Below are 26,990 nucleotides of genomic sequence, written 5' to 3'. Positions count from 1 at the left end.
ATTTATCACAGCCAATCCACCCATCCTGCACATCTTTGGACTGAGAGGGGAAACCGGAGCACCCGGAGGAATCCCATGCAGACACGGGGAGAATATGCAAACTCCACACAGACAGTCGCCAGAAGGTAGAATTGAACCTGGGTCCCCCACGCTGGCAGGCCACAGTGCTAACTAGTGAGCCACTGTGTCGCCTGGCCTCAATGAGAGGATTCAATGAGATCACGGCTGATCTGAGAATTGGCAACCCCACTTTCCTGCCTTTTCTTTTTAATTGTTGATTCCCTTACTGATTAAAAATCTGACTCCTAGGAATATACTTACTGACCCAGCCTCAACAGTTCTCTGCAGTAAAGAGTCCCACAGATTCATAACCTTTGTGAGAAGAAAACCCTCACTATTACTATCTTAAACATGTGACCTCTTATTCCGAGATGATGCCCTCTGATCTGAGACTCTCCCAGGAGGGAAAACAACCTCTCCACATCACCTGTCAAGTCCCCAAAAAACCTTGTATGTTTCAAAAAAGTCACCTCATTGTCTACATTCTTAGGAGTGTGGAAGAAAGTTGCTTGGGGACTTCCAGGATATTCAGCACACAAAGGCTTGGACAGAAATAAAAACACAAATTACTGGAAAAACTCAGCAGGTCTGACAGCATCTGTGGAGAGGGAAACAGACTCAACAGTCCCCAGTCCAGTATGACAGCTCTCCAGACGCCAGCATTCACATTATGTAAAGGCTTAACAGAGTTGATTGTTGTCTAGCACACCTCCAGTAAATAGCTTAATAAAAACCGAGCGAACCCAGGATGCTATAAGTCAGGAACAAAAACAGAAGTTGCTGGAAAAGCTCAGCAGATCCGGCAGCATCTGTGAATGGTAAAAACGGGGTTAATGTTTCGGGTCCAGTTCTGAGGAAGGGTCACTGGACCTGAAACATTAACTCTGTTTATTCCCTTCACAGATGCTGCTAGATCTGCTGAGCTTTTAGAGCAGCTTCCGTTTTTGTTCCAGTAATTGCCTTACAAAAGGTAGACAACCGTGAAATGTAAAAACAAACTGTTTAAAATTATGCAAATTAAAAGCTGTAACTTCAGTATGCAAATGCAGAACGAAGTAGCAAGAAGCAAGGATGTTGGTTAAAATGACAGTCCATTACCTTTTGGGATATGAAGATGCAAGCGGTTTCGATCCCGAGGAATTAATGTTTCCTGTGGTATTAATCACAGTGGCCGGGTTCCTGTTGTCAGCACCTACATCATTTGCAATGATGAAAAGGGAACAGATATTTAACATTCTCAGGTCGAAATGGACTGCACTGGCTAACTGCACTGCATCACAGAGATGGGACCTTCCTGCCATCAAGACATACATCACCACTAGATTGATGGTGTAGCACAATGCAGTTGTAGCGCACTAAGACAGGCATACATGCACCCAAATCCCAAGTTCACAAGCCTCTCAAATGAACTTACTCACATCCACAGAGTATTCTGCAGTACTGGAGTCAAAGAGAGAAGCTACTCCCAATAAGACACTCAAAGCACACCATTACTAGAAAGCCTTTCATTTCCTTCAAACATGACAGTTCAAGTCAACACTTTAAAGTCCTCGCTGCCTGGTCAGTGAACTAACAAGTACAGAGTCTATTATCTCCATGACTGTCCGATCGTATGAATGGGTATCAACTTCTTTTTTAAACAACTACATTTAACCATGAACCGTAAGAAAAAAAGAAACACAAACTAATGAGAGGGGTCTAGCTAACAACTGAGAACGTCTCGATCAGAATTTTTGTAGTTTATCAATAGTCTGACTACAGCATTGTAACCACTTCCAGACACCCATCATGATATCGTACTTCACAGCTCACAGAATCCTTACTTGGCTCCAAGGCCTGCACCCAGCAGAAAAATGACAAGACCTTACAGATTTACAACCAGAGTTACCTTGTGAGGCAGCATAATAGAGTGCAAGGTGTCTCTGCTCCTCAACCATCTTGTTATCAAGGAGAATGTTACAACAAGAACCAAAGACTGTGCATAGAAAGCATGTCTCCTACATCAATAAACCCCTAACAACTTCAAAGAGGAACTACCTTTCATGACTGTGGTAAAGACAACACATTTACCTGTTTGTGTTTTGAAAGTACCGGATAGCTCCTTGTTAGCTTGATGTGCAGACGATTGCCCCAAAGCATCAGCTAACCCAGGTGGTTCCTACATTTAAAAGGATAGAAAACAATTCAGCATTTGCTTATCCCGGCACCGTCAAAACGCATCAGCTACTCAGACCGGTAGGAAAAGGAAGGGAGGGGTGATGGTTAGAGATGGCTGGGCAGAAGTTGGGGGAGAGCAACAAAAGAGCAGCAGTCAAGGTGACACCACCTGGAGGTGGGCAGAGGGACTGCACATGTTGCTGCTGAAGTCCCTTCCCAGGGCATGTGACCCCACTGAGGCAGGATGGTGCAGGCACTTCAGGGTTTGCCACAGCTCACCGGTGTCCCACCCCATCTCAATGTGAATGGTGGCCATACTGCATTGTCCAAATACTCTAACCCGTAAGTACACAGATCGGGCTAACTTAGAAAAATGGCTACTCTTAAAAGATTAGTCCATCTGTTTATAAAAGGCAGACATGAATGCTGATGATTTGTATCGTTGACCCTGTCAGTGGCCAAAGCCACAGTGCAAAATATGGTGCGGGTCAAAGAATGCCCACCATATGAAAAGGAGTTCAACAGTTTTGTGAGTCATAAACGGGACAGTGGGTGGGGATGTCTAAACTGTTGGAATACAGGACCATATCCATGAGCTGTAACCAACAAAATACAGAGTGTGGCTGAACAAATTAATTTCAATTTTTGTTGCAAGGGGTCGCCTTCTGTTCTTCTGTGTTAACTACAGGAAAGCAATCATGGCAACGGTGGTGAAAAGAGAACATTAAACATAGAACTGTAAAGCACTTGGCCCACAATGTTGTGATAAACATGACAACAAATTAAACAAGTGATAATGGGAACTGCAGATGCTGGAGAATCCAAGATAACGAAGTGTGGAGCTGGATGAACGCAGCAGGCCAAGCAGCATCTCAGGAGCACAAAAGCTGACGTTTCGGGCCGAGACCCTTCATCAGAGAGGGGGATGGGGTGAGGGAACTGGAATAAATAGGGAGAGGGGGGAGGCGGACCGAAGATGGAGAGAAAAGAAGATAGGTAGAGAGGAGAGTATAGGTGAGGAGGTAGGGAGGGGATAGGTCAGTCCAGGGAAGACGGACAGGTCAAGGAGGCAGGATGAGGTTAGTAGGTAGGAGATGGAGGTGCGGCTTGGGGTGGGAAGAAGGGATGGGTGAGGGGAAGAACAGGTTAGGGAGGCAGAGACAGGCTGGGCTGGTTTTGGGATGCAGTGGGGGGAGGGGAAGAGCTGGGCTGGTTTTGGGATGCAGTGGGGGGAGGGGACGTACTGGGCTGGTTTTGGGATGCGGTGGGGGAAGGGGAGATTTTGAAGCTGGTGAAGTTCACATTGATACCATTGGGCTGCAGGGTTCCCAAGCGGAATATGAGTTGCTGTTCCTGCAACCTTCGGGTGGCATCATTGTGGCACTGCAGGAGGCCCATAATGGACATGTCGTCTGAGGAATGGGGTGGAACCTCAAGTTCACCTGGGCCATCTCCAACACATCCCTCACCTTCCTGGACCTCTCAGATTCCATCTCGGGTAACCAGCTAGAAACTGATGTCCATTTCAAGCCCACCGACTCCCACAGCTACCTGGAATACACCTCCTCCCATCCACCCTCCTGCACAAATTCCATCCCCTATTCCCAATTCCTCCACCTCCGCCGCATCTGCTCCCAGGATGAGGCTTTCCACTCCCGCACATCCCAGATCTCCACGTTCTTCAAGGACCGCGACTTTCCCCCCCGCGGTGGTCGAGAACACCCTTGACCGCGTCTCCCGCATTTCCCGCAAAACATCCCTCACACCCTGCCCCCACCACAACCACCCCCAGAGGAAGCCCCTCGTTCTCACATACCACCCCACCAACCTCCGGATACAACGCATCATCCTCTGACACTTCCGCCATCTACAATCCAACCCCACCACCCAAGCCATTTTTCCTTCCCCACCCTTGTCTGCCTTCCGGAGAGACCACTCTCTCCGTGACTCCCTTGTCCGCTCCACACTCTCCTGCAACCCCACCACATCCAGCACCTTCCCCTGCAACCGCAGTAAGTGCTACACTTGCCCCCACACCTCCTCCCTCACCCCCATCCCAGGCCCCAAGATGACCTTCCATGTCAAGCAGATGTTCACCTGCACATTTGCCAATGTGGTATATTGTATCCACTGTACCCGGTGTGGTTTCCTCTACATTGGGGAAACCAAGCAGAGGCTTGGGGGCCGCTTTGCAGAACACCTCCGCTCAGTTTGCAACAAACAACTGCTCCTACCAGTCGTGAACCATTTCCACTCCCCCTCCCATTCTTTAGATGACATGTCCATCATGGGCCTCCTGCAGTGCCACAATGATGCCACCCGAAGGTTGCAAGAACAGCAACTCAAATTCCGCTTGGGAACCCTGCAGCCCAATGGTATCAATGTGGACTTCACCAGCTTCAAAATCTCCCCTTCCCCCACTGCATCCTAAAACCAGCCCAGTTCGTCCCCTCCCCCCACTGCACCACACAACCAGCCCAGCCTGTCTCCACTTCCCTAACCTGTTCTTCCTCTCACCCATCCCTTCCTCCCACCTCAAGCCGCACCTCCATTTCCTACCTACTAACCTCATCCCGCCTCCTTGACCTGTCCGTCTTCCCTGGACTGACGTATCCCCTCCCTGCCTCCCCACCTATACTCTCCTCTCCACCTATCTTCTTTTCTCTCCATCTTCGATCCGCCATGCCCGCTCTCCCTATTTATTCCAGTTCCCTCTCCCCAGCCCCCTCTCTGAAGAAGGGTCTAGGCCCAAAATGTCAGCTTTTGTGCTCCTGAGATGCTGCTTGGCCTGCTGTGTTCATCCAGCTCCACACTTTGTTATAACAAATTAAACTAATCCCTTTTGCTTGCCATTGGTCCATATCCCTCCATTCCTTACACATTTGTGTGCTTATCTAAAAGTGACTTAATTTCCCTATGGTATCTGCCTCCGCCGCCATCCCTGGCAGCATGTTGCAGACTCCTACCACTCTCTGTGTAAAAAAACTTGCCTCTCACGTCTCCTTTGAACTTTCTCCCTCTAACTTTAAATGTATGCCCCCCAGTATTAGACATTTCAACTCTGAGAGAAAGATTCTCACCATCAACATTATCCGTGCGTCTCATAAATTTATAGGCTTCTATCAAGTCTCCCCTCAGTCTCCATCACTCTACAGAAAACAACAGGAAGGATGCTGTAAATCAGGAACAAGAACAGAAGTTGCTGGAAAAGCTCAGCAGATCTGCCAGCATCTGTGAAGAAAAAAAATCAGAGTTAATGTTTCGGGTCCGGTGACCCTTCCTCAGAGGATTGTTCTGGACTTGTTGAAGCCAGTTCTGAGGAAGGGTCACTGGGCCCAAAACGTTAACTCTGATTTTTTTCTTCACAAATGCTGGCTGCCCTGCTGAGCTTTTCCAGCAACTTTGTTTTTGTGCAGGAGAAAACAACCCCTGTTTTTCTAGCCTCTCCTTATAGCTCACCCAGGCAGCATCTTGGTAAATCTCTACTGCACCCTCTCCAAAGCCTCCACATCCTTCCTGTAATGTGGCAAACAGAATTGAACACAATACTCTAAGTGTGGCCTAACCAAAGGCTCATTAAAGCTGCAACATGACATCCTGACTCTTGTACTCAGTTCCCCGACCGATAAAGGCAAGCATGCCATATAACTTCTTCACCACCCTTTCGACTTTCATGGTCACTTTCAGGGAGCTACGGACTTCAACCCCAAGATCCTTCCGTACATCAATGCTGTTCAGAGTCCTGCCATTAACAGTATACTTTTCCTTAGCATTTGATCTCCCAAAATGCAGCATCTCACGCTTACCCGGATAACAGAGTCATTAAGGTTTACAGCATCTAAAACAGGCCCTTCGGTCCAACTTAACCATGCTGCTCAGTTTCCACAATTAAACTAGTCCCACTTGCGTGCATTTAGCCCATATCCCTCCATACCTATCCCATCTTTGTACCTGTCCAAAATGTTTCTTAAATGACAAGACTGTACTCGCCTCCACCACTACCTGTGGCATCCCATTTCAGACGCTCATCACCATCCATGTGAGAGAAATGCCCCTCTGGACCCTTGTGCACCTTTCCCCCTCACCTTAAACCAATGCCCTCTAGTTTTAGGCTCTCGTACCCTGGGGACAAGCTGTTGCCTACCTACCATATTGATACCTCTCATGATTTTATAGACCCCATTGTCCTGTTTCCTACATCTCGGAAGCTGGTAAATCATGCCAGTTCTGTAGTATTGCTCTCTGCACATATCTCATTGTCCACTCTCAGCTGTCTCACCTTCAATTCTGTCTGTGTCTCTGTCCTCCAATTCCCCAACCCCACCAGGGCAGGAATGGGTAGCAGTAGGAGACAGGAAGGGGTAGGGTTCGTAGTTGAACACAGGTGGGCTGGGTTTCAGGTGCAGCAACTACACACACGACAGTTAGGTCACACAATATTAGCAACCGAGTCCACTGAGCTTTTGTAGAAAGGTACTGAGGTCAAGATTCTCCTGTTCGTCCGAGACAGGAGAAATGTCCACTTTTGGTTACTCAGGAGCATTCATCACACTCAGTCCCAGAGGCCTGTCCAAGCCTTTTTTAAACAATGTTTGATGAAAGATCAGACAAACAGCAGAACATGCTCTTACACTCCAGCTTGGATTGCAACTGAAGGAGGTTGAACAGTGATTGCAAACCATCAAATGTAATAAACAGCTGATCCATCACAGGGGACAAATCAGTTGGAAAAACATTTATCTGTGTTTCAGGAGGAACCAGTGTATTGACCTGTCCCCCACCATTCTAGGGGATACAGCAGCAGAATCTACAGCACTGACCCATTTATTGTTTAATGAATCTGTTTGGTAGTTGCTAACCATAACTTAATGAATATTCATCTAAATTATTCATGCAAAAAGAAGCAAAATTCTTCTCCACAATTGTTCATCAAGCAAATATATATAAACATGGCATCTGTTTTAACTCTTACCTCTTCTATCACTGGTCCTTGTGTGAACTTTTCGGTGGGGAGTGGCTGTCCCTGGTGAAAATTTGTAAGGATTACTGCAATAGTCGACAGTGTTTTTCCCTAGAAAAGTGAAGAAAGAAAAATCCGCTTTACAACATGGAAAACCGTTATCAAAGATTTTTCTCCCAAATATCAGCAAACTGTGGCCATGAATCAAAACACAGTGATTAAGCTGCTATCCAACTCTTCCTCCAATTCAGAGATATGAAAAGAAAGCAGCTTCACCCAAAAGGGGCAGAAGAAACAACATCAGAACTTCTGAGGCTGACTCTTGCATTCTGGAACGCAATCAGTCCCACAGGATATTGAGGTTGCTTGCCATATTTCATTGAATTGCTTAGCTCACATCTAGCCTGTTTGTTCCACTGGCATTGCGGTTCAATGCTGCACCTTGGAGGCAGGTTCAGTGTAGCCTGTTTGCTGCCTGTGGTACATCCCAGGTTGTTTATGGCTTTACACAACCTCATCCAAAGAGGGAACACTGACTGGCTGCACAGTCGCTCCATTTTTGACCAGCTCGAACTCTTCCCAAATGACCCACTGTCAGAATCACGTTCTTGAACTGTGCGTTATCCACTACTTCCATTTGGATGCTCAGCTCTCTAGAACCCAGCACTTCCAGTCTCACTGGCCCATGTGACTACCTCGGTGATAAGTAACAAACCAGGCAGACTTTTCTTCATTCGGAATTCCTAATTTTCATGGTGGTGTTGTCTTGGATCACAGCATGTATCCAAGCGGCTCTTTTCAGTTTCGGTTAAATATAAGAGAAGGCTCTTCTAACAGCAATTTGCTTTAACATGAATGTTTATTCAGTAATAATAAATAATAAATGGAAGAGAAATGGGGGAAAAAATATCGCGATAAATCTCATGCCCTTCTAGAAAAAGAACAAGTCTCACTCCCCCCTGCCCGTTGGGAAACCCTCAACTGATGGCTGGTCTGGAGGTTTAGGTTCGTCCCTGGCACTGTTCACAATTCTGAGCCGAGGCTAAGTCCAACAACTTGAAATGAAACCCTCTCCCTCTTACTCGGTGTAACGAACAGCCAAGAGAAAGAAAACAGATGCTGAAAGAAAAAGTCTGCTAGCTGGTACACAAAACGCAGCTATGGGAAAACAAGTTGCAGGTATCATCTTCAGCTCACAAAGCAATATTAACAGGACTCATTCAAGGCCTTGCAGCTTGTCGAGTGTCATCCATAATTTTAACCCTTTAGCCCATCCTGTACAATCTATTTTCTCATGCAGTTGTTGAATATCACCATTACCTTATAGCCCTTCAGCCCATCCTATACAGGTGTTAACAATGGAATAAGGCTGATATTATGTTTCATAGAATCCCTCCAGTGCGGAAGCAGACCATTCGGCCCATCTAGTCCACAACAACGCTGCGAAGAGTAGCCCACACAGACACACCATCCTGATCCTATCCTGTTATCCTGCATTTCCTGTGGCTAACACACCTAGCCTGTACATCCTTGGACATTATGGGCAATTTAGTAATGTCAATCCACCTAACCTACACATCTTTGGACTGTGGGAAGAAAACGGTGCAACTGGAGGAAACTCATGCAGACACGGGGAGAACGTACAAACTGCACACCATCACACAAGGCCGGAACCTTCATAGCACATGGGGTTAAAGATTAAGACACTGGCCAACTTCTGCTCCATTCAGCTCATCACAGTCTGCTCCACCATTCAATGAGATCATAGCTGATCTGATAATCCTCAAATCCACTTCGCTGCCTTTTCCCCAAAACCTTCTTCTGAGATGATAGCCTCTGGTCCTCGACTCTCCCACAAGGGGAAACATACTTTCCACACCAATCCAGACAAGTCCCATAAGAATCTGGGGCCTCTCTTTTATTTTCCTGAATTAAAAATCTACAAAAGAAAGCCCTTCAAAGGTACTAGCTAATGATATCCGTTTAACTCATGTTGTGAAGACTAAAAATTACTCTGTAATCCGGTTGACAGACAGCCAGAACCATTCACTAGTTCTAAAAATAACCTGGACAAATGTAGTCAGCCATTCATTCAAAGGACATTGGGTTATGAATGATTCTGACCACAGAACTGAATAACAGAAATACTGTTTATATATCCAGATGCAAAACGGAGGTTCAGGCCAAAAAAGAAAATTACTCAGCGTGCCATGAAGCATCTGTCAAGAAAACACAAATCATTTAGCCCTGAAATCAGCATACCAGATTCACCAGAAAACAACCCTGCTAAAATTGCTAGAACTGTCAAGGCACATCGCACAGACTGGGTTTATATTCCCCTGAATATTAAGAGGCGATATAGCTTTTTTTAAAAATTTACTTGTGGGACATGGGCAGTACTGGTTGGATCGACATGGATCATCCATTCCTAGTTACTCTTGAAGAGGTGAGGGTGAGTTGCTTATTGAGCTACAGCAGTCCATGTGCTGCAAGTTCACCCACAAGGCTCTTAGGGAGAAGGTTATGATCCAGCGACAGTGAAGGAATGGCAATGTATTACCAAGTCCAGATGCTGAGTGACTTGGAGGGGAACTTGCAGGTGTCAGTGTTCCCATGGATCTGCTGCCCTTGTCCTCAGATGTTTATGACGTTTATCGAGCTTGCCAGTATCTTTTAGAAGACAACCTAATTCCTTTATTGTGGGAAAATCCAAAGTGAGAAGGCATAAACTTAAAAATAAAGCCAGGCCAGTCACGGGTGATGCCAAATAAAACTTCATCACATACAGCTTAATGGAACTCCGGAACTCCATCTCAAAAATACATTATTGAGGTTCAATCAATAGAAAACTGCTAAACTTTCTAAAAACTTAATTCCTAGGATGAGGGGATCATTGGCTAGGCCATTAATTAATGCCCATCCCAAACTGCCCAGAAAGATTCAACCACATTGCTGTGGGTCTGGAGTCACATGTGGACAAGACCAGGTAAGGATGGCAGTTTCCTTCCCTAAAGGACATCAGTGAACCAGATGGGTTTTTCCAACAAATCAACAATGGTTCCATGGTCATCATTAGACTCCAAACACCAGATTTTTATTGAAGTCAAATTTCACCATCTGCCGTGGTAGGTTTCGAATCCAGTCCCAGAAAATTTACCTGGGTCTCAGAATTAACAGTCTGGCAACAATATTACTAGACCATCACTGCCTCCCTGAAATTGACTACTTTTCTTCAGCAACGGTTTTAAAGAAGGGGGCCAGAATTTGTAAATGAGCTAAAAACCAAAGCGGTCATGATCTCACCAAATTGGAGAGCAAGTCAGGAGGAATTGATTAGCTACTCCTGTTTCTGTGTTTGTGGAATTAAATTTCAATGCGAAGTGCTTCCACTTTTTTTTAGACAAAGACAAGTATTTCTTCCTTAATTTGTAGAATCAGCTGCTCCTGACTGTGGAGAGATTATCACTTGCTGACTGAAACTATTAAGACTTCGTTTTCTCCCCATTCAGTACAGTCACCTTCCCTCCATCCAAACTTTCTACATCTCCTGCCCCGCTTGTTTCCGTCAATGGATGGCTCTCTCCTTCCCTGTGCTTTGTCAACCGGGATGGTGGTGTGGGTGGTGGTGGTGGTGGTGGGGGGGGGGGGGGGGAGAATTCACTTTGGCAATTCAGGTATAGGATAACAATTTTAAAGAAGCGTGCAGGCCCTAAGTTACATTTACAAAGATATAGTTACCAAGCCCATGTCATCAGCCAGGATTCCTCCACGAACATTTTCGGGTCTCTCCTTCTCTGCAAAGTTTGTCAGAAGGTTATAATACATGTCATTCCTTTGTTCCCAGAATGGAGGCAGATCCGCATTATTCTCTCTCAGTACCATCCAGGATAGTGCCTGCTTCTGGTGAGGGAGCAAGGGCGTACAGACAGCCTGGCAACACAAAAAGCAAGTTGTTACAAACATTCAATCCATGGCTCAGGAGAGGAAAGGCCACCTTTGTGAATCTTGAAGCACTAATACACGTTCGCAGCGCCAACCCCTCAAAACTCCGGGTCACTCGTGGTGCTGAATCTTTTCTGAAGGCTAATCTCACAAACAGTGCTCAAATGCAGCAGTACTTCCTGAGGATGTCATAGGTCCATCTGCATCATATTTTAAATGTACGCACAGAAAATATGCCCAAGATCTGCAAATTCCCACCAAATGCTCCCTGCGCTGACTGTAAAAGTCAGTCCTAATATGTCCACATGGGAAACCAAACATTGGCATGCGATAGCGAAAACAAGAATCCGACAGATAAACAAGAAAAAGGGGAAATCTGTATGCCACAATTATAACTAGTGGGACTAATGTAGATTCAGTGCAGTTTTGGCAGTACAGACTTAATGGGCCAAAGGGCCTTTTCATGTATTGTATGATTCTTTGAACTCTATGCATGAAATTTCCCAAACATTTTTCTCCCATGAAAAGACAAGCCAATTGTCTGTAGCAACACCAAAGCCAGTGTAGTTTTCTCAAACGTATATCATGGCGATTCAATCAGGTGGAGAATTCAGAAATTTACATCCACTCTCTGTGTCTGCAATCACCTAGCTACAGGATTTTCAAGCTTAAAATACAGCAATAAAAGTCAAAAAGATGTTGTATTCGACCCCAGTCTCCAAATAACAGAGTCATTCATTTATATCCTAATCCATAATCTAGGTAAACATTGTGCTACTGTACTACATATAAAAGGCTGTTGTGGGTCTGCCTTTCAGACGACACTTTAAAGCGAGGTCTATATTCTTTTTTGATTGACTCATGGGATGTGGGCACCACTGGCTGGGCCAGCATTTCTAACCCTTGGGAAGGTGGCACTGAGCTGCCTTCTTGAACTGCTGCAGTCCACGTGCTGTAGGTGCACCCTCAATGCCAGTGTGGCAATTCCAGGATTTTGATCCGGTGACACTGAAGGAACCGTGATACGTTCCCAAGTGAGGACGGAGAGTAGCTTGGGAGGGGAACTTGCAGGTGGTGGTGTTCCTGTGTCTCTGCTGCCCTCGTCCATCTAAATGCCAGTGATCATGGGTTTGGGAGGTGCTGTCTAAGGAGAGCTTGTAAGAATTGCTGCCGTGCGTCTTGTAGATGGCGCATTCTGATGCTACTGAGCGTCGGCGGTGGAGGGAGTGGATGTTTTTGGATGTGGTGCCAATCAAGTGGGCTGCTTTGCCCCGGATAGTGCCAAGCTTTTTAACTGTTGTTGTAGTGGCAGCCATCGAGGCAAGTGGGGAGCATTCCATCACACTCCTGCCTTGTAGATGGTGGCTAGCCTTTGAGGAGAAAGTCTAACCATCAGTCCATTGACATTTAATATTCTTACCATGCTGAATACTCCATCAACAGCTGGACACTGCCATTGACCAGAAATTGAACTGGCCTAGCCATAAATACAGCAGCCACAAGAGCAGGTCAGAGGCTAGGAAACCTGTAGCAACTAATTCATCTCTTGTTTCATCAAAGCTGGTCCTCCATCTACAAGGCACAAGTCACAAGTATAATGGAACTCTCCCACTTGGCCTGGATGGGTGTACCTTCAACAACACTCAACAAGCACTATCCCAGACAAAGCAGCCCGCTCGATTGGCACTACATCCACAAATATACACTCCCCCCACCGTCAACACTCAGTACCAGTTGTGCACGCCATCAACAAGATATACAGTAGAAATTCAACTCCTGCACCACAGACAACCATACAGAGGCCATGTCTTTTCATTTTTGCTTTTTTTAAGATTGTGAACTGAAATGAGAAAGAATTGGTTTGAAACCCAGGGATTTACAAAGGTGGCTGCATGTTTTGGAAGTAAGGTATTTGAAACATTTTATGAACCTTGTTTGTGGTTTGTAGACTAAAGACAATTTGACTAAAGGCCAATGGTGAGGGCTTCGTGGTATTATCGCTGGACTGTTCATCCAGCGACCCAGATAATGTTCTGGGGACCTAGGTTTCGAATCCTGCCATGGCAGCTAGTAGAATTTGAATTCAATAAATATCTGGAATTAGGAATCTAATGATAGCCGTGAGTCCGTTGTCGATTATTGGAAAAACCCATCTGGTTCATGAATGTCCTTTACGGAAGGAAACTGCTATCTTTATCTCGTCTGGCGTATGTAACCCCAGACCCACTGCAATGTGGCTGAATCTTTCTGGACAATTAGGGGTAGGCAATAAATGCTGCCTATCCAGCAACACCCCTTATCCCGTGAATGAATAAATTAATTAAACTTTTAAAAATCCAATAATGAGGTTGCCAATTAGCACAACAGTTGAACAAGATAGCGGGAAGTTTTATCAGATCAGAAGATAACAAATCTGCAGCAGCCAAAAAACACAGTTCTCTGTAGAAAGCCACTTTAAATCTGAAGAAAACCTGTCTACCTTTCCTTCAAGTCAGTTGTGAATTTGGAATGCACATATCAGAGACATTTCAAAAGGAAAGCAGCCACCCTGTGCCTCCTGCAAACCAGTGGAGGTAATCAGAAAAAGGAAATTCAAGGAGAAAATTTCAGATCAACGAGAATCAATCCAATAGATTTTGTGAACAAAGACTACAGAAATGCTTTTCCAGGTTTCCCTAAACCCCAGCTCAGGTTTGTCTGTGTATGTGAAAGGAGGAGTTTATTAGGGGGTTAGATTTTTGGTTTGTAGTGTTTGCTTAATTTAGTTTAATTGTTTACTTACAGCTAGAACCTAATGGCTTGTAGTAAGTAATGATTTATTGTGAAACACAGATGCCTGGCCCATGCTTTTGATCATCCTCTGTCTGAAAATCAGGTAGTTTGGGCATTTTGGGCATTTCTCTTAAAATCTTTAACTTTTGCGACGACTTTGGGTACAGTGGGGCTCGATTTACATCTCACTACCCCAGTGAAACTTGACGCACAACAGCAGCTGTGTATATCACCGACATGATGCACTACAATAACATACCAAAGCTCCTTAGAGTGAACGTTGAAAACTCACAAGCAATACCCTCTAGAAGGACGAGGCTAGTAGATATACTAGAACACCATGACGTGCACATTTCCCTCCATTCTGACTCGGAAATACAAATACACTTTGGATTAAAATCCTGGAACTCCATATCTAACAGCACTGCTGCTAAGTTGCCTGTTCCTGAATTCCCCATTGGCTTGTTTGTTGACGATCTATATGACCCATAATCTTGTCCAAAAGCTACACTGCAATACTCGTGTATCTGACCTCAGCTGGTTCCATTTCCCGAGTCTTGTCATGTTCTTTCAGATCTTCAAATAACTTGTCAAATTCATTCTTGAGCTGCAAGAACAAAAATCTGTCATTCTATTTCTGACGGAGCAGTTAGCAAGCTTCCGTGGGGACAGAACTGCGCTAGTTTTAACATTCGTACAAGTACAGAAAACTACGCAACATACATTTTAAATGTAAACTTAAATTTTCATTCCAATTTCTTAAGGCTGAAAGCATCAAAGAGCATGGGGCAGAAAGCAGGAACAGGAGTCAGAGTTGGATGATCAGCCATGATCTTATTGGATGATTGTGCAGGGCTGAATGGCCTACTCCTGCTTTCCATGGCTCTATGTAGGACAAAACCCACTGAAGGTAGAAAACAGACTTGCGTTCTCAAACTTTTCTAATTATGATACTTTTCTATTTTATCCCTGGACCCTTGGGGTAAAGGAGCCATTAACACTGAGTTGGGGTCTAGGACATCCCTCATCCGATCATTAGTTTTATAAAGTAATACAGCACAGAAAGAGACCCCTTGGGCCAACCAGTCCATGTCGAACATAATCTCAAACTAAGCTAGTCCTACCTGCCTGCACGTTGCCCATATCCCTCCAAACCTTTCCTATTCGCATTCTTATCCAAATGTCTTTTAAACGTTGTAATTGTGTCCTCATTCACCACTTCCTCAGGAAGTTCATTCCACATGCGAGCCACCCTCTGCGTAAAATAAATTTGCTCTTATGTCTTTTCTAAATCTCTCTCCCCTCACCTTAAAAACGTGCCCCCGGTCTTGAAATATCCCATCCTCGGGAAAAGATACTTATCATTAACCCTATCTATACCCCTCATGATTTTACAAACCTCTATAAGGTCATCTCTCAACCTACTATGCGCCTTTCTTTATAAGTCAAGCCTTCCGTACCCAGCAACGTCTTGCTAAATCTGTGATCTCACCAGGGACAAGTTATTAGTGGAGTTTATATAAAGAAAGTCAAACTGCCAGTTGATCACCAAATCAACATTCCCTGTTTGGGTGAGTGATAATAGGAACTGCAGTCGCTGGAGAATCCAAGATAACAAAGTGTGAAGCTGGATGAACACAGCAGGCCCAGCAGCATCTCAGGAGCACATAAGCTGACATTTCGGGCATAGACCCCTTCATCAGAGAGGGGGATGGGGTGAGGGTTCTGGAATAAATAGGGAGAGGGGGGGAGGTGGACTGAAGATGGAGAGAAAAGAAGATGGGTGGAGAGGAGAGTTAGGTGGGGAGGTAGGGAGGGGATAGGTCAGTCCAGGGAAGACGGACAGGTCAAGGAGGTGGGATGAGGTGGTAGGTAGGAAATGGAGGTGAGGCTTGGGGTGAGAGGAAGGTATGGGTGAGAGGAAGAACAGGTTAGGGAGGCAGAGACAGGCTGGGCTGGTTTTGGGATGCAGTGGGGGGAGGGGATGAGCTGGGCTGGTTTTGTGATGCAGAGGGGGGAGGGGAAGAACTGGGCTGGTTTTGGGATGCAGTTGGGGAGGAGAGATTTTGAAGCTTGTGAAGTCCATATTGATACCATTAGGCTGCAGGGTTCCCAAGCGGAATATGAGTTGCTGTTCCTGCAACCTTCGGGTGGCATCATTATGGCACTGCAGGAGGCCCATGATGGGCATGTCATCTGAGGAATGGGAGGGGGAGTTAAAGTGGTTCGCAACTGGGAGGTGCAGTTGTTTATTGCGGACTGAGCGGAGGTGTTCTGCAAAGCGGTCCCCAAGCCTCCGCTTGGTTTCCCCAATGTAGAGGAAGCCACACCGGGTACAGTGGATACAGTATACCACATTGGCAGAACTGCAGGTGAACATCTGCTTAATGTGCAAAGTCATCTTGGGGCCTGGGATAGGGGTGAGGGAGGAGGTGTGGGGGCAAGTGTAGCACTTCCTGCAGTTGCAGGAGAAGGTGCCGGATGTGGTGGGGTTGGGAAGTCTGGGGCGAACAAGGGAGTCACGGAGAGAGTGGTCCCTCCAGAAGGCAGACAGGGGTGGGGATGGAAAAATGGCTTGGGTGATGGGGTCGGATTGTAGATGGCGGAAGTGTCGGAGGATGATGCGTTGTATCCAGAGGTTGGGTTGTTGGGCCAATGTTGGGTCAGCTAGGGGTCAGACACAGGCTCATCTGCAATGCACACTACAAACTTCACCGACACTCACTATCCAGGGACACACAGGATCGATCTTGGCACCAAGGTACCCCGTGCCTGAGGAACCATACACCCAGACTCCGTTCATCTCGCTACCCCATTGCACACGCATCCGCTAAACCTGGTAACACCTTACAATTCTGACCCACTCACAACTTCCACGGAAATTCCGACCTAGAGAGATACGTTTTCATTCAATTTAGATATGGCCAGCGGGTTTGAAAGAGGTGCTGCACGAAATTATCTGGTTAGCAGCGAAGCAGTTAACAAAACACTTTACCTGTTCCACTGTCATCTGCACAGCAGTGTGCACAGGAGCTTTGTAACTGGGACCAGGTCTCGCAGATCTCATTCCAGACCACGCCTCAGCAATCCCACCACCTAAAAAGGAACCTCCAACCAAATTGCTCTATAAATGAGGCTTGTTCAGACCAACCATATACAACATTGTTCATACCATGGACTTTATCAATTCAAAAGCAACTTACATTTTTATGACAGTATAACAGCTCCACAAACTGCTTCAGTCAAGTGCCACTCTCATATAGGGATATAGCAGAGGACATGTGCTGCAGTGATGATCGAAATCACTGAAGGTGGCTGACATGGAGCTTTTGAAAGTAAGAACGGATTGAATGGGACATTATGTCCAGAGAGTTCAGGCGAGATGGCTGAAGCCTCTCCAACAATGCTAAGGCAGATCCACGCACAGGAGTAATCACGGCGAAGGTTTAATGGAAGCAAGAGGCGAGAAGTTTGCCAAACACACAGCCACCTCTGGGACTCACGTACATAACCTAGCCCGACCTGGCAGTGCAGTGCTGAGGAAGCAGCATATTGTCTGATGTAAAATACTGCGGACGCTGGAAATCTGAGACAAACACAGAGAATGCTGGAGAAACTCAGCAGGTCTGGCGGCAACAGGGAGTGTGTAACAGAGTTAACGCTGAGTTCAAAGACTCTTCTTCAGAACTGGTATAATCTGAGGGTGTAGCCTTTGAATATGTTGAAGTGAGGTTCCTCTTAGAAGGGAAATAAGAGATCTCACTGCAATTTTCCCAGTAATAAAAGAGGTGTTTTCTGGAGTGTCACGTCTATTGTTTATCTCTCATCCTTGGAAACAAATTATCATCATAGAATCGCTATATAGTGTAGAAACAGGCCCTTCGGCCCAACAAGTCCACACCGACCCTTGGAGCATCCCACCCAGACCCATAGCCCTATAATACACCTAATCTACACATCCCTGGACACGTGGACCAGCATGGCCAATCCACCTAACCTGCACATCTTTGGACTGTGGGAGGAAACCGAAGCACCCAGAGAGAACCCAAGCAGACACAGGGAGAATGTGCAAACTCCACACAGACAGTCGCCCGAGGGTGGAATCGAACCCGAGTCCCTGGTGCTGTGAGGGAGCAGTGCTAATCACTGAGCAACTGCTCAATTAATTAATTGTTGCTTCTGGAAGTTCCTGTGCATACAAATACTAGCATATTTCCCAAACAACATCAGGGAGCGGACTTCAAAAACAAAATTCTACTGGCTGCAAAGCGCCCTGAAATGTGCTACAGGAATGCACTTTTTTTTTTCTTTCTTCTGAACCAAGAGTGGAAGATTGGAAGGCTGATCGTTTCTGGAGATCCATCCAGTGCCTATGACCACCTTAAGAACTGAATTAGGGCAGTAAGGGAGAAGCTGCTCAGAGGGAGAAAGTGCCTGGAGTGTGAAAGGACACGAAGATGTGACTTAGTGGTAGGAGCGACTCCACTGTGAATGGAAGCAGGACCGGGAGAGGGAAAAAGCATCTTCAGTATGGGGCAATGAGTTCTCATCTAAACCACAATGTCTGTGCTTCGACCGAAACTGTGGATCCTGTCCTCTTGCTCCACACTGACGACTCCCTGCTGATTGTACTTTAAGGTAGTGAGATTGGAGAAGGCAAAGAACTTTGTCACAGCGTCCCAAAATGGCTTAACCGTCCATTTTTTTTCTATTCAAACAAAAAATTGGTTCTCTTTTTAAGTTAACCTGAATTTACCTTTTGTGGGAGGTGCCAGTTTAAACCCATGTCTCTTTAACCTTTCCAGGACAGCATCACGGTTTTCTTCTCTGCCCCAGAATGAAAGTTGCACTGGCATGGTGAACACGTTGTTAGCACCGTAAGGAACCACTCTATTTGGAAAAGAAATACAGACACTGCAATGACGCAGACCGTGCTCCCACTGCAGCACAATGGCAACTGAAACTGTGCAGATCCTTCAAGACTTAAATGAAAGGCATACAAAACCACTGGCACATCCTAGAAAAGCTACTGATTCCACTTCTGGCCTGGACACCTAAGGAGCGAGAGACATTAGCACAACATAGTGCAGCCACAGAGCAGACAGGCCATGCTCTCTCTCCTGAAACCAAGACTGCAATACAGGAGTTCAAATGTTTCTCAGACTGACTGGGAATGTTAGAGTAATGAGCCCCCATTTGAATCACAAGTCACTGGTCTATTCTGGCACCTAAAAAGCAGCACCTCAGTCACTTACTGCCAGATTCAGACCTGAACCAATGTATTAATTCATATCATTTTCTCGCAGCACAGGAACTGAGATAGCAGATAAGTAGCCTGTTTAAAGCCAGCCTGATTTCTTCTTAGATTCACTAAATAAAAATCACATTGCCGAATAGTTATGACTCCTTTTGAGCTTTTACTAAGGATCATTTTCACATTCACCCCCAGCCTCCACTCTGGTCTTTTTTCCTCCAGGAGACCACTTTGTTTATTCTTTTTTTTCCCCTGTCCCTTTAACTTTCCCTCGTTAAACTACAGTAGATTTTGCCCGTAATTACATAGCCCAGGCAACATTAATAAAGCAGCTCTACTCACAGAGGCTACAATGGACGGTTGCTAAGGAAGGGGAAAACATTGCACTTCGGAGGCTGGTGCCCAGACTTAGAGTAGCTGCTGCAGAAAAACATGCAAAATACGTCGACAAACAACTTACTCAGGAGCATCGATTGTAAATCTTATAGTGTTTGTCATCTCATTGCACAAGGCAGACAAAAAATATTGGGGGAACATTTCGGTGTTGCTTAAAGCAAGGAACTTGCACATTTAACATCTCTGCATGTTTCTCAAGCTGTCCACAAACACTTTACAAGTTGCATTCATGAAGTTTGGTCAGTGCTGTTATATAGGAAATCACAGCTGACACTTTACACACAGAAAGATTCCAGAGATAAAGCTCTGATCAATGACTAGTTCTTTTCCATTATTCTTAATTGAGGGAATAATATTGGGTGTACTATGTAAGAATGTAATGCTCTTTAAATGCCCATACAAAACACTTAAAAAGGTTAGGAAAGATATTATTAAGTTGGAGCGGGTTCACAAGAGATTAAGCAGGACGCTGCCGGGTACGGGAGGTTTGGCTTATAAAGAAAGGCTGGGTCTTTTTTCACTGGAGCAAAGGAGGTTGAGAGGTGACCTTATAGAAGTTCATACAATTGTGAGGGATATAAATAGGGTTAAACGTTAGGTGTCTTTTCCCTAGGATGGGGGATTTCAAAGCCAGGGGGCAAATTTTTTAAGGTGAGAAGAGAGAGATTTTAAAAAAGACATGGGGGTAAATTTTATTTTGTTTTACACAGAGGGTAGTTCACATGTGGAATGAACGCCAACCGGGGATGTAGGTGCGATTATGTGTAAAAGTCACTTCTCTAAGTACACAAATAGGGAAGGTTTGGGGGCAGGGGTATGGCCTATGTGCAAGCAGGTGGGACTAGGCTAGTTTCGGCTTACGTTTGGCATGGACTGGTTGGACCAAAGGGTCCGTTTCCATGCTGCATGACTCTGTGACACTGTATCAAAAGTATAGTCACTGCAACAGTGCAGCACACCCTGAACTGGAGGATCAGCCTCGATGAGTTGATGAAATCCTGAACACATTTCTTTCTGATTCTAAAGGAAGATAACAACTGAAGTCAAACTGGCAGTATGTGAGAAAGCGAGTTTATATCTAGCCTGTACTTGCAAATCTTGGAGCTTGCCAATATCTAATCACTCACAATGCAGTACATTGATGCACGAAATGCACAGAGAATCCCAATTGTTTACTTCAGTAACTCTCAGCACCCACAGTTCTAAGTTCCAAATTAAGCAGTACAGATTAATAAATCTCCCTTCCATAGCTTTGATAGTAGAACTTATAATTAACATTTGAAGCTCAATACAGCCCACATTTACTAGAATTTGCAAAAGGCTCACTCGGAACAATGACTCTTAGCATTGTGACAGCTCAGAACTCAGCATGTCTACTCACCCTTCAACTCTGGCAAGTCTATTATCCAGGATAAAAGCCAGAGGGGCTGCTAATTCCCGTTTGATATGTCCCACCTGAATCCCATTCACATTGTTTACTTGCACTGCATTCCTGTCGTACGGATTGTTCGGTTCTCGCTGAAGGGCAACCATTTCGTTGTTGTTCACCTGACGCAAATTTTAAAATTTGACTATTACTGAAATGACATTTCCAGATTGATCAGTTACATTGTTGTATCTCCCTGAACATGCATTTTACAAGGGCATGCATCTATAAGCCCCAACACCATCGACACAAGAGATCCACCAAAAAACAATGAGGTTCATAACCACAGCTTTTGTTGGCAGCATTGGACAGTCATTTACAGTTAACCACATTGTTTTCAAAGCCAGTCTCAGGACTCGTGTGGCATAACAGTTGTCTCCCCACCTCTGGGCCTGGAGGCCTTGTTTCAAGTCCCATCTGCTCCAGAGTTGTGACGCAACACATCTCCAAAGAATGATTTAAAACTGCCCTTTAAGCAATTAATTTTCAAGCAAACAATCAGCACAGAAATTACACCAGCAAAAGTGTGTAGCCAAAAAAAAACTACAAAGCCCTCAAATAAAGCAAAGAACTGCAGATGCTGAAGATCTGAAATAAACAAAAACAGTAATAACTGGAGAACCTCAGCAGCATCTGGATGGAGTAAACACAGTTAACTTTTCAAGATTAAAAGCCGAAAGAACTGTAGGTGCCATAAATCAGAAAATGCTGTTCTTTTTGAGTCCAGTTCTGAGCTCTGCTTTGTCAGCACAGATGCTGACAGACCTGCTGCAGTTCTCCAGCAACCTCTGTTTTTGCTTGTTTTGAAAGCACACCATTTCATTCACAATTTATTCCCAGACTATCACGGACTGAGAAGATTAGTTCTGATAATGCCTTCATGCTTCGGGAAGGAAGAAAAATTGACAAAAGTTCTCTGCAAGATCCATACGTAGCATGGTGCAACATACAGGAGACTCGCTCCTTATTAGTTCTGAAATAGAATTCATCAGCCTAGATATTTCTAATTAACCTATTTTAGCGAGTGGCTATAACCCATTTACACTGGGCACAGTCAGAATCCACGAGAAACGCCGATTATTAAATAAACTGAGCAGTCTTGATTTTATGTACTAAAAATGTACTTCATTGGTTGTTTTGATACCTTCATCAGATGTCTGAGAAGTTACCTGGTTCCACAGAACAGCAAAGTCCTCACCAGTTCTTTGCATTCATGAAAAATTGACACACATACAAAAACATCTTGAATAAAAATGTTGGTCTTTTCATTGCAATGAGGCCGAAATTCAAAAATAAAGGAATGGGTGCTACAGTTGTCCAGACACTTCTTCTGACCTCATCAGGGACACTGCAATCTACGTGGGACACTTCATCTCAGGTAGATTAAAAACCAGCCTGGGAGATGACATGGGTAGATTAACCAGAACGACACTTCACTCTGAGTTAAATTAGGAAGACAGGTCGCATAAACTTGGTTAATAAAATGTGAGGCTGGATGAACACAGCAGGCCCAGCAGCATCTCAGGAGCACAAAAGCTGACGTTTCGGGGCTAGACCCTTCATCAGAGAGGGGGATGGGGTGAGGGTTCTGGAATAAATAGGGAGAGAGGGGGAGGCGGACCGAAGATGGAGAGAAAAGAAGATAGGTGGAGAGAGTATAGGTGGGGAGGTAGGGAGGGGATAGGTCAGTCCAGGGAAGACAGACAGGTCAAGGAGGTGGGATGAGGTTAGTAGGTAGGAGATGGAGGTGCGGCTTGGGGTGGGAGGAAGGGATGGGTGAGAGGAAGAACAGGTTAGGGAGGCAGAGACAGGTTGGACTGGTTTTGGGATGCAGTGGGTGGAGGGGAAGAGCTGGGCTGGTTGTATGGTGCAGTGGGGGGAGGGGACGAACTGGGCTGGTTTAGGGATGCAGTGGGGGAAGGGGAGATTTTGAAGCTGGTGAAGTCCACATTGATGCCATTAGGCTGCAGGGTTCCCAAGCGGAATATGAGTTGCTGTTCCTGCAACCTTCGGGTGGCATCATTGTGGCACTGCAGGAGGCCCATGGCTTCCCCATCCCACTCGTCATGCACAAACAAACTGGAGAAATTGAAGGAATGTAGGTGGAATGTTTAGATTGAGATGTAAAGGTCTGAGTATTCAGGGGTCTGGATCAGAGGTAAGTAAATTGAATTAATGGACAGATCATTGTCTTCTAAGAAAAAGGAAAATAAGACCCTGTTCCTATCGTTATAAAGTTGTAATCAGATCAGTGAGATTGTTCACAAATAATAAACTATAGATTTCACAGCAGACAACTGAGCCCATTTACTTTTCAAAATGCACAACATCTTCAATTTGTCTGGAATGTCTAATAAGCAATGCCTTTCATGAAGTTAAATATTGGGAAGGCTGAAGGCACCCTCTTTGGTTCCCATCACAAACTCTGTTCCCTTGCTCCTGGTTCCATCCTTCTCCCTGGCATTTTCCAAGACTAAAACAGATGGTGCAACCCAGGTAGACAGAATTCATCCTGAGATGAGATCACAGGCACATGTCCATGTAAGTACAAGGACCTAATCCATCTACCTGTGAAATGCCTGACTTTGCCCCCAGTTCAACTCCTGTGTTGCTCAAACCCTTTTCACTGTTTTTACTCCTAGTCTTGATTTTTCCAACACAATTTTAGCTGGCCTCCCATATTCTACTTTTCCACAAACTTGACATTGTCCAAAATTCTGCTATCCCCATCCATATTCGTACAGAGTCCCACTCATCCATCACTCCAGGAAGCACGGATGTCGGGTCAAGCAACATGGCCGCTTAAAAATTCTTATCGCAATTCTCAAGAATCTCCATGGCCTGGCCCCTCCCTATCTCTATCATCAACTCCAGCCCCACAACCCTCTGGTGTACCTGCACTCATCTATTTCTGACCTCTTGAACCTATTATTTTAAATGGTGATACTTTCTTTTCAAACTTAACCTATTCGGAGATGTCAGTACTCTGGAGTAAGTGGGACTCGAACCAGGGTCGACTCGACCAGAGATAAAGGACACCATCGCTGCACTACCATAGCCCCTCCTCCCTCAATTTTAATTGGTCCACAATAGGTAGAAGTGCCTTTAGCTGTCTAAGTTTGACCATTTCTTCAGTAACCTGCCCATTACTCTTCTTCCCTTCCATCCACTGAGACACTCCTTAAAATCTACTGCTTTGGTCATCTGGCCCTATGTTGGTTTATGGGGCTAAGTATCTTTAAAATACTCCCACGACGCAACTTAGGTCTTTTTGCTGTGGGAGAGGTATTATATAAATGTACTTTTAGGTTTTTGAATCCCAACTGTTAAATCAATAATAAATAGGTAACTGAAGGTATGGCAAATTGAAGATTTAAACGCAGCTATTTAATATTACGCTAGATTGGAGGGACAAGTCTTACCACTCCTGTATAATAACGCATCCCAACCACATTCCCACGGAGGTTTCCAAATAAAACAGAATCCAGATCCTCATCTGGTGACGCAGTGTCATCTGTTAACGAACGATTTATCATCTGAGATAATGACTCTTCAGGATCCGGAGCAAATAGAAAACTGCCATCAGAAAACTGGGATGCAGTTCGTCCACCCAGATACTGGGAATTAGTCCAATTCCGCCAGAACAACATGCTGCGGGAACAAAAGAAAACCATGATTTGTAACCCTCCTCGAGAGAAATGACAAGGTATTTAAACTGACGGAAAACTCTTCTGTCCTCGAGCCTAGCAAATCTTTGTTGCTGTGCCCATCATAAACTCTCAGTTTTAAGAGCTCCTGCAAGATTAAAGAAACAGATTCCCACATATGTTTGCTTTGGAAATGCTGCATGATCCCTCACAGTAGAATGACATCTCTGAGCACACACTGTAATCAGCAAGTGGTGGCACCTATCTGACAGCTTGAGTTAGTCTTGCTTTACACATCATCTGGAAGCACAGAGCATTTTACACTTTACAAGAGAAAAAATAAACGAAGGTGCTCTGCTGTGACTTCAAATAAACCTGTTGGACTATAACTTGGAGTCGTGTGACTTCTGACTTCGTCCAAGAAAGAAAAATGGAGGGTTAAAAAACGTCTTTGTTATACTGCTTAATGGAGTGAAATTCAGCCGTTCAAAATTAGCACTTCAAGTAAGAAACTGCTACCTACTTACACTCTCCCTAATAGCATTAGAACACAATTAGCACATTGATGTAATTAGACAGAAATAGTGGAGAAACTCAGCAGGTCTGGCAGCATCTGAAGACAGAAAGAGAGTTAACATTTTGGGTTCAGTGACCCATCTTCAGAACTGGCATGTAGAATTTAGCATGCAGGTAGTTTACACAGATTGCATAACCATTATTCAGCCATGTTTTGGCATAGCATGGTATCCTGCAGATAAAACCCATTTTGCCAGGCAGTCTTACTAGTGCCTCACATACCTAGGCACGGAAAAGCTTATGTAGGAAGGGTCACCGGGCCCTAAACGTTAACTCTGACTTTTTCCTTCACAGGTGCTGCCAGATCTGCTGAGCTTTTCCAGCAATTTCTGTTTTCGTTCCTGATTTACAGCATCCGCAGTTCTTTCAGTTTTTTTTAAGTTATGTAGGTAGGTGGTCCACCGTGGAGCAGATTATCATAAACCCATCACTAGTTAACACAAGTTTTACTTGACTATTTTTCACTAAACGGACCCGATAATGTTAGCAGATTCGAACACTTTTGCTAAACAGAGACCTCCCTGAACAGTATATTTTGTTCCCTTTGAATTTGCATCTTTGACCCAGCGCCTGGATTTGATGCAGATAACAGACCGGGGAGTAAAAGGCTCCTGACTAAAAAGCAACAACATATTGAGGCTGGGAGTGACGATGAACGCTGTGTTGGTGGGTGTTTTTTCTGGAAATGTTGTCATGCACTCAAGAAAAAAACACAACAACAAAATCTCCCCTTGGCTGTGGCTGAGTATGTCAGGCCCCAAAAACAAGGCTTGCTGTTGGTGAGTCATTCTCTCCATGCCGCCTGCAGCCAGCCCCTGCTCCTGACATTTACCTGAGACTACAAACCTTTTATGCAAAAATAGGACGGCATGATGTGAAGGCAGATTGCTTTGAGCTTCCAGCACTGCATTTCTAGCCAGCGCTCTAGGTTTTGTGCAGAGCTCTGCAATAAAGCCTTCTCCAAACACTTTTCTTTTGCTGCTCTTAAACCGCAACGCGCGCAGAAAAGCTTTATTCTACCTCTGCAAATAATCTTCAGACCAAAATCAAATCTTCCCTCCTGCCAGTGACTTGCAAAGGGTATCTTTCGTATAAAAACAAAGGCCAAACATAAAGCCCGGCCACTCCACAAACCCAGCTCCTTTCACTTTCGCCCTGGCTGGCGCGGTTCCTGCTGATTGACACGGCTCTCAGCCACACAGAGCAGCCCTTCACCAGGCAGCAACGTATCAGGGCAAGGAGTGGGTGGGACACTCACCCATGGACGAGATACAACCTCTCGATACATTGTGGCGGCTGACCAGCTAGTGATCCCCATTCATGAAGACAGCATGGTACTATTCGTACAGGTGGTGCAGTGGCAGTGTCCCTACCTCTGAGCCAGGGCAAAGTCAGAAGTCACACGACACCAGGTCATGGTCCAACAGGTTTATCCGAAATCGCAAGCTTTCGAGGCATTGCCCCGACTTCACCTGACGAAGGAACAGCGCTTCAAACTTTGTGATCTCAAATGGAGAGAGTAGGAACTGCTGATGCTGGAGAATCTGAGATAACAAGGTGTAGAACTGAATGAACACAGGAGGCCAAGCAGTATCAGAGGAGCAGGAAAGCTGACGTTTCGGGTCAGGACTGAAGGGTCTTAAGGGTCCTGACGTGAAACATCAAGCCTTCCTGCTCCTCTGATGCTGCTTGGCCTGCTGTGTTCATCCAGCCTCACACCGTGGTTTCAAGTAGATTTGTTGGACTATAACTTGGTGTCGTGTCACTTCTGACTTTGTCTACCCCGGTTCAAAACCAAAA

General features: G+C 45.2%; 1 protein-coding gene across 7 annotated transcripts in view; it reads right to left on the bottom strand.

The window, feature by feature from the left end:
- Positions 1 to 26,701, bottom strand: part of hltf (helicase-like transcription factor) — an 83,844-nt gene extending 57,143 nt beyond the window's left edge. For 2 of the 7 annotated variants that reach the window (XM_059651219.1, XM_059651214.1), the window contains exons 1-10: positions 26,564 to 26,701; positions 24,390 to 24,618; positions 20,923 to 21,089; positions 18,648 to 18,781; positions 16,887 to 16,999; positions 14,424 to 14,498; positions 10,916 to 11,107; positions 7,190 to 7,288; positions 2,131 to 2,218; positions 1,159 to 1,252 (exon numbers count right to left, since the gene is read on the bottom strand). In XM_059651219.1, coding sequence (XP_059507202.1) covers positions 1,159 to 1,252; positions 2,131 to 2,218; positions 7,190 to 7,288; positions 10,916 to 11,107; positions 14,424 to 14,498; positions 16,887 to 16,999; positions 18,648 to 18,781; positions 20,923 to 21,089; positions 24,390 to 24,618; positions 26,564 to 26,607 — 1,235 coding nt within the window. In that variant the 5' untranslated portion in view covers positions 26,608 to 26,701. The other 5 variants (XM_059651215.1, XM_059651217.1, XM_059651216.1 and 2 more) reach the window with 5 other exon arrangements.
- Between the last annotated feature and the right edge of the window lie 289 nt (positions 26,702 to 26,990).

This window comes from Stegostoma tigrinum, chromosome 14, assembly GCF_030684315.1.
Source record: "Stegostoma tigrinum isolate sSteTig4 chromosome 14, sSteTig4.hap1, whole genome shotgun sequence".
In the NCBI taxonomy this organism is placed as follows: domain Eukaryota; kingdom Metazoa; phylum Chordata; class Chondrichthyes; order Orectolobiformes; family Stegostomatidae; genus Stegostoma; species Stegostoma tigrinum.
Note: the sequence above shows the minus strand (reverse complement) of the source record. Positions and strands in the feature narration are given on the sequence as shown.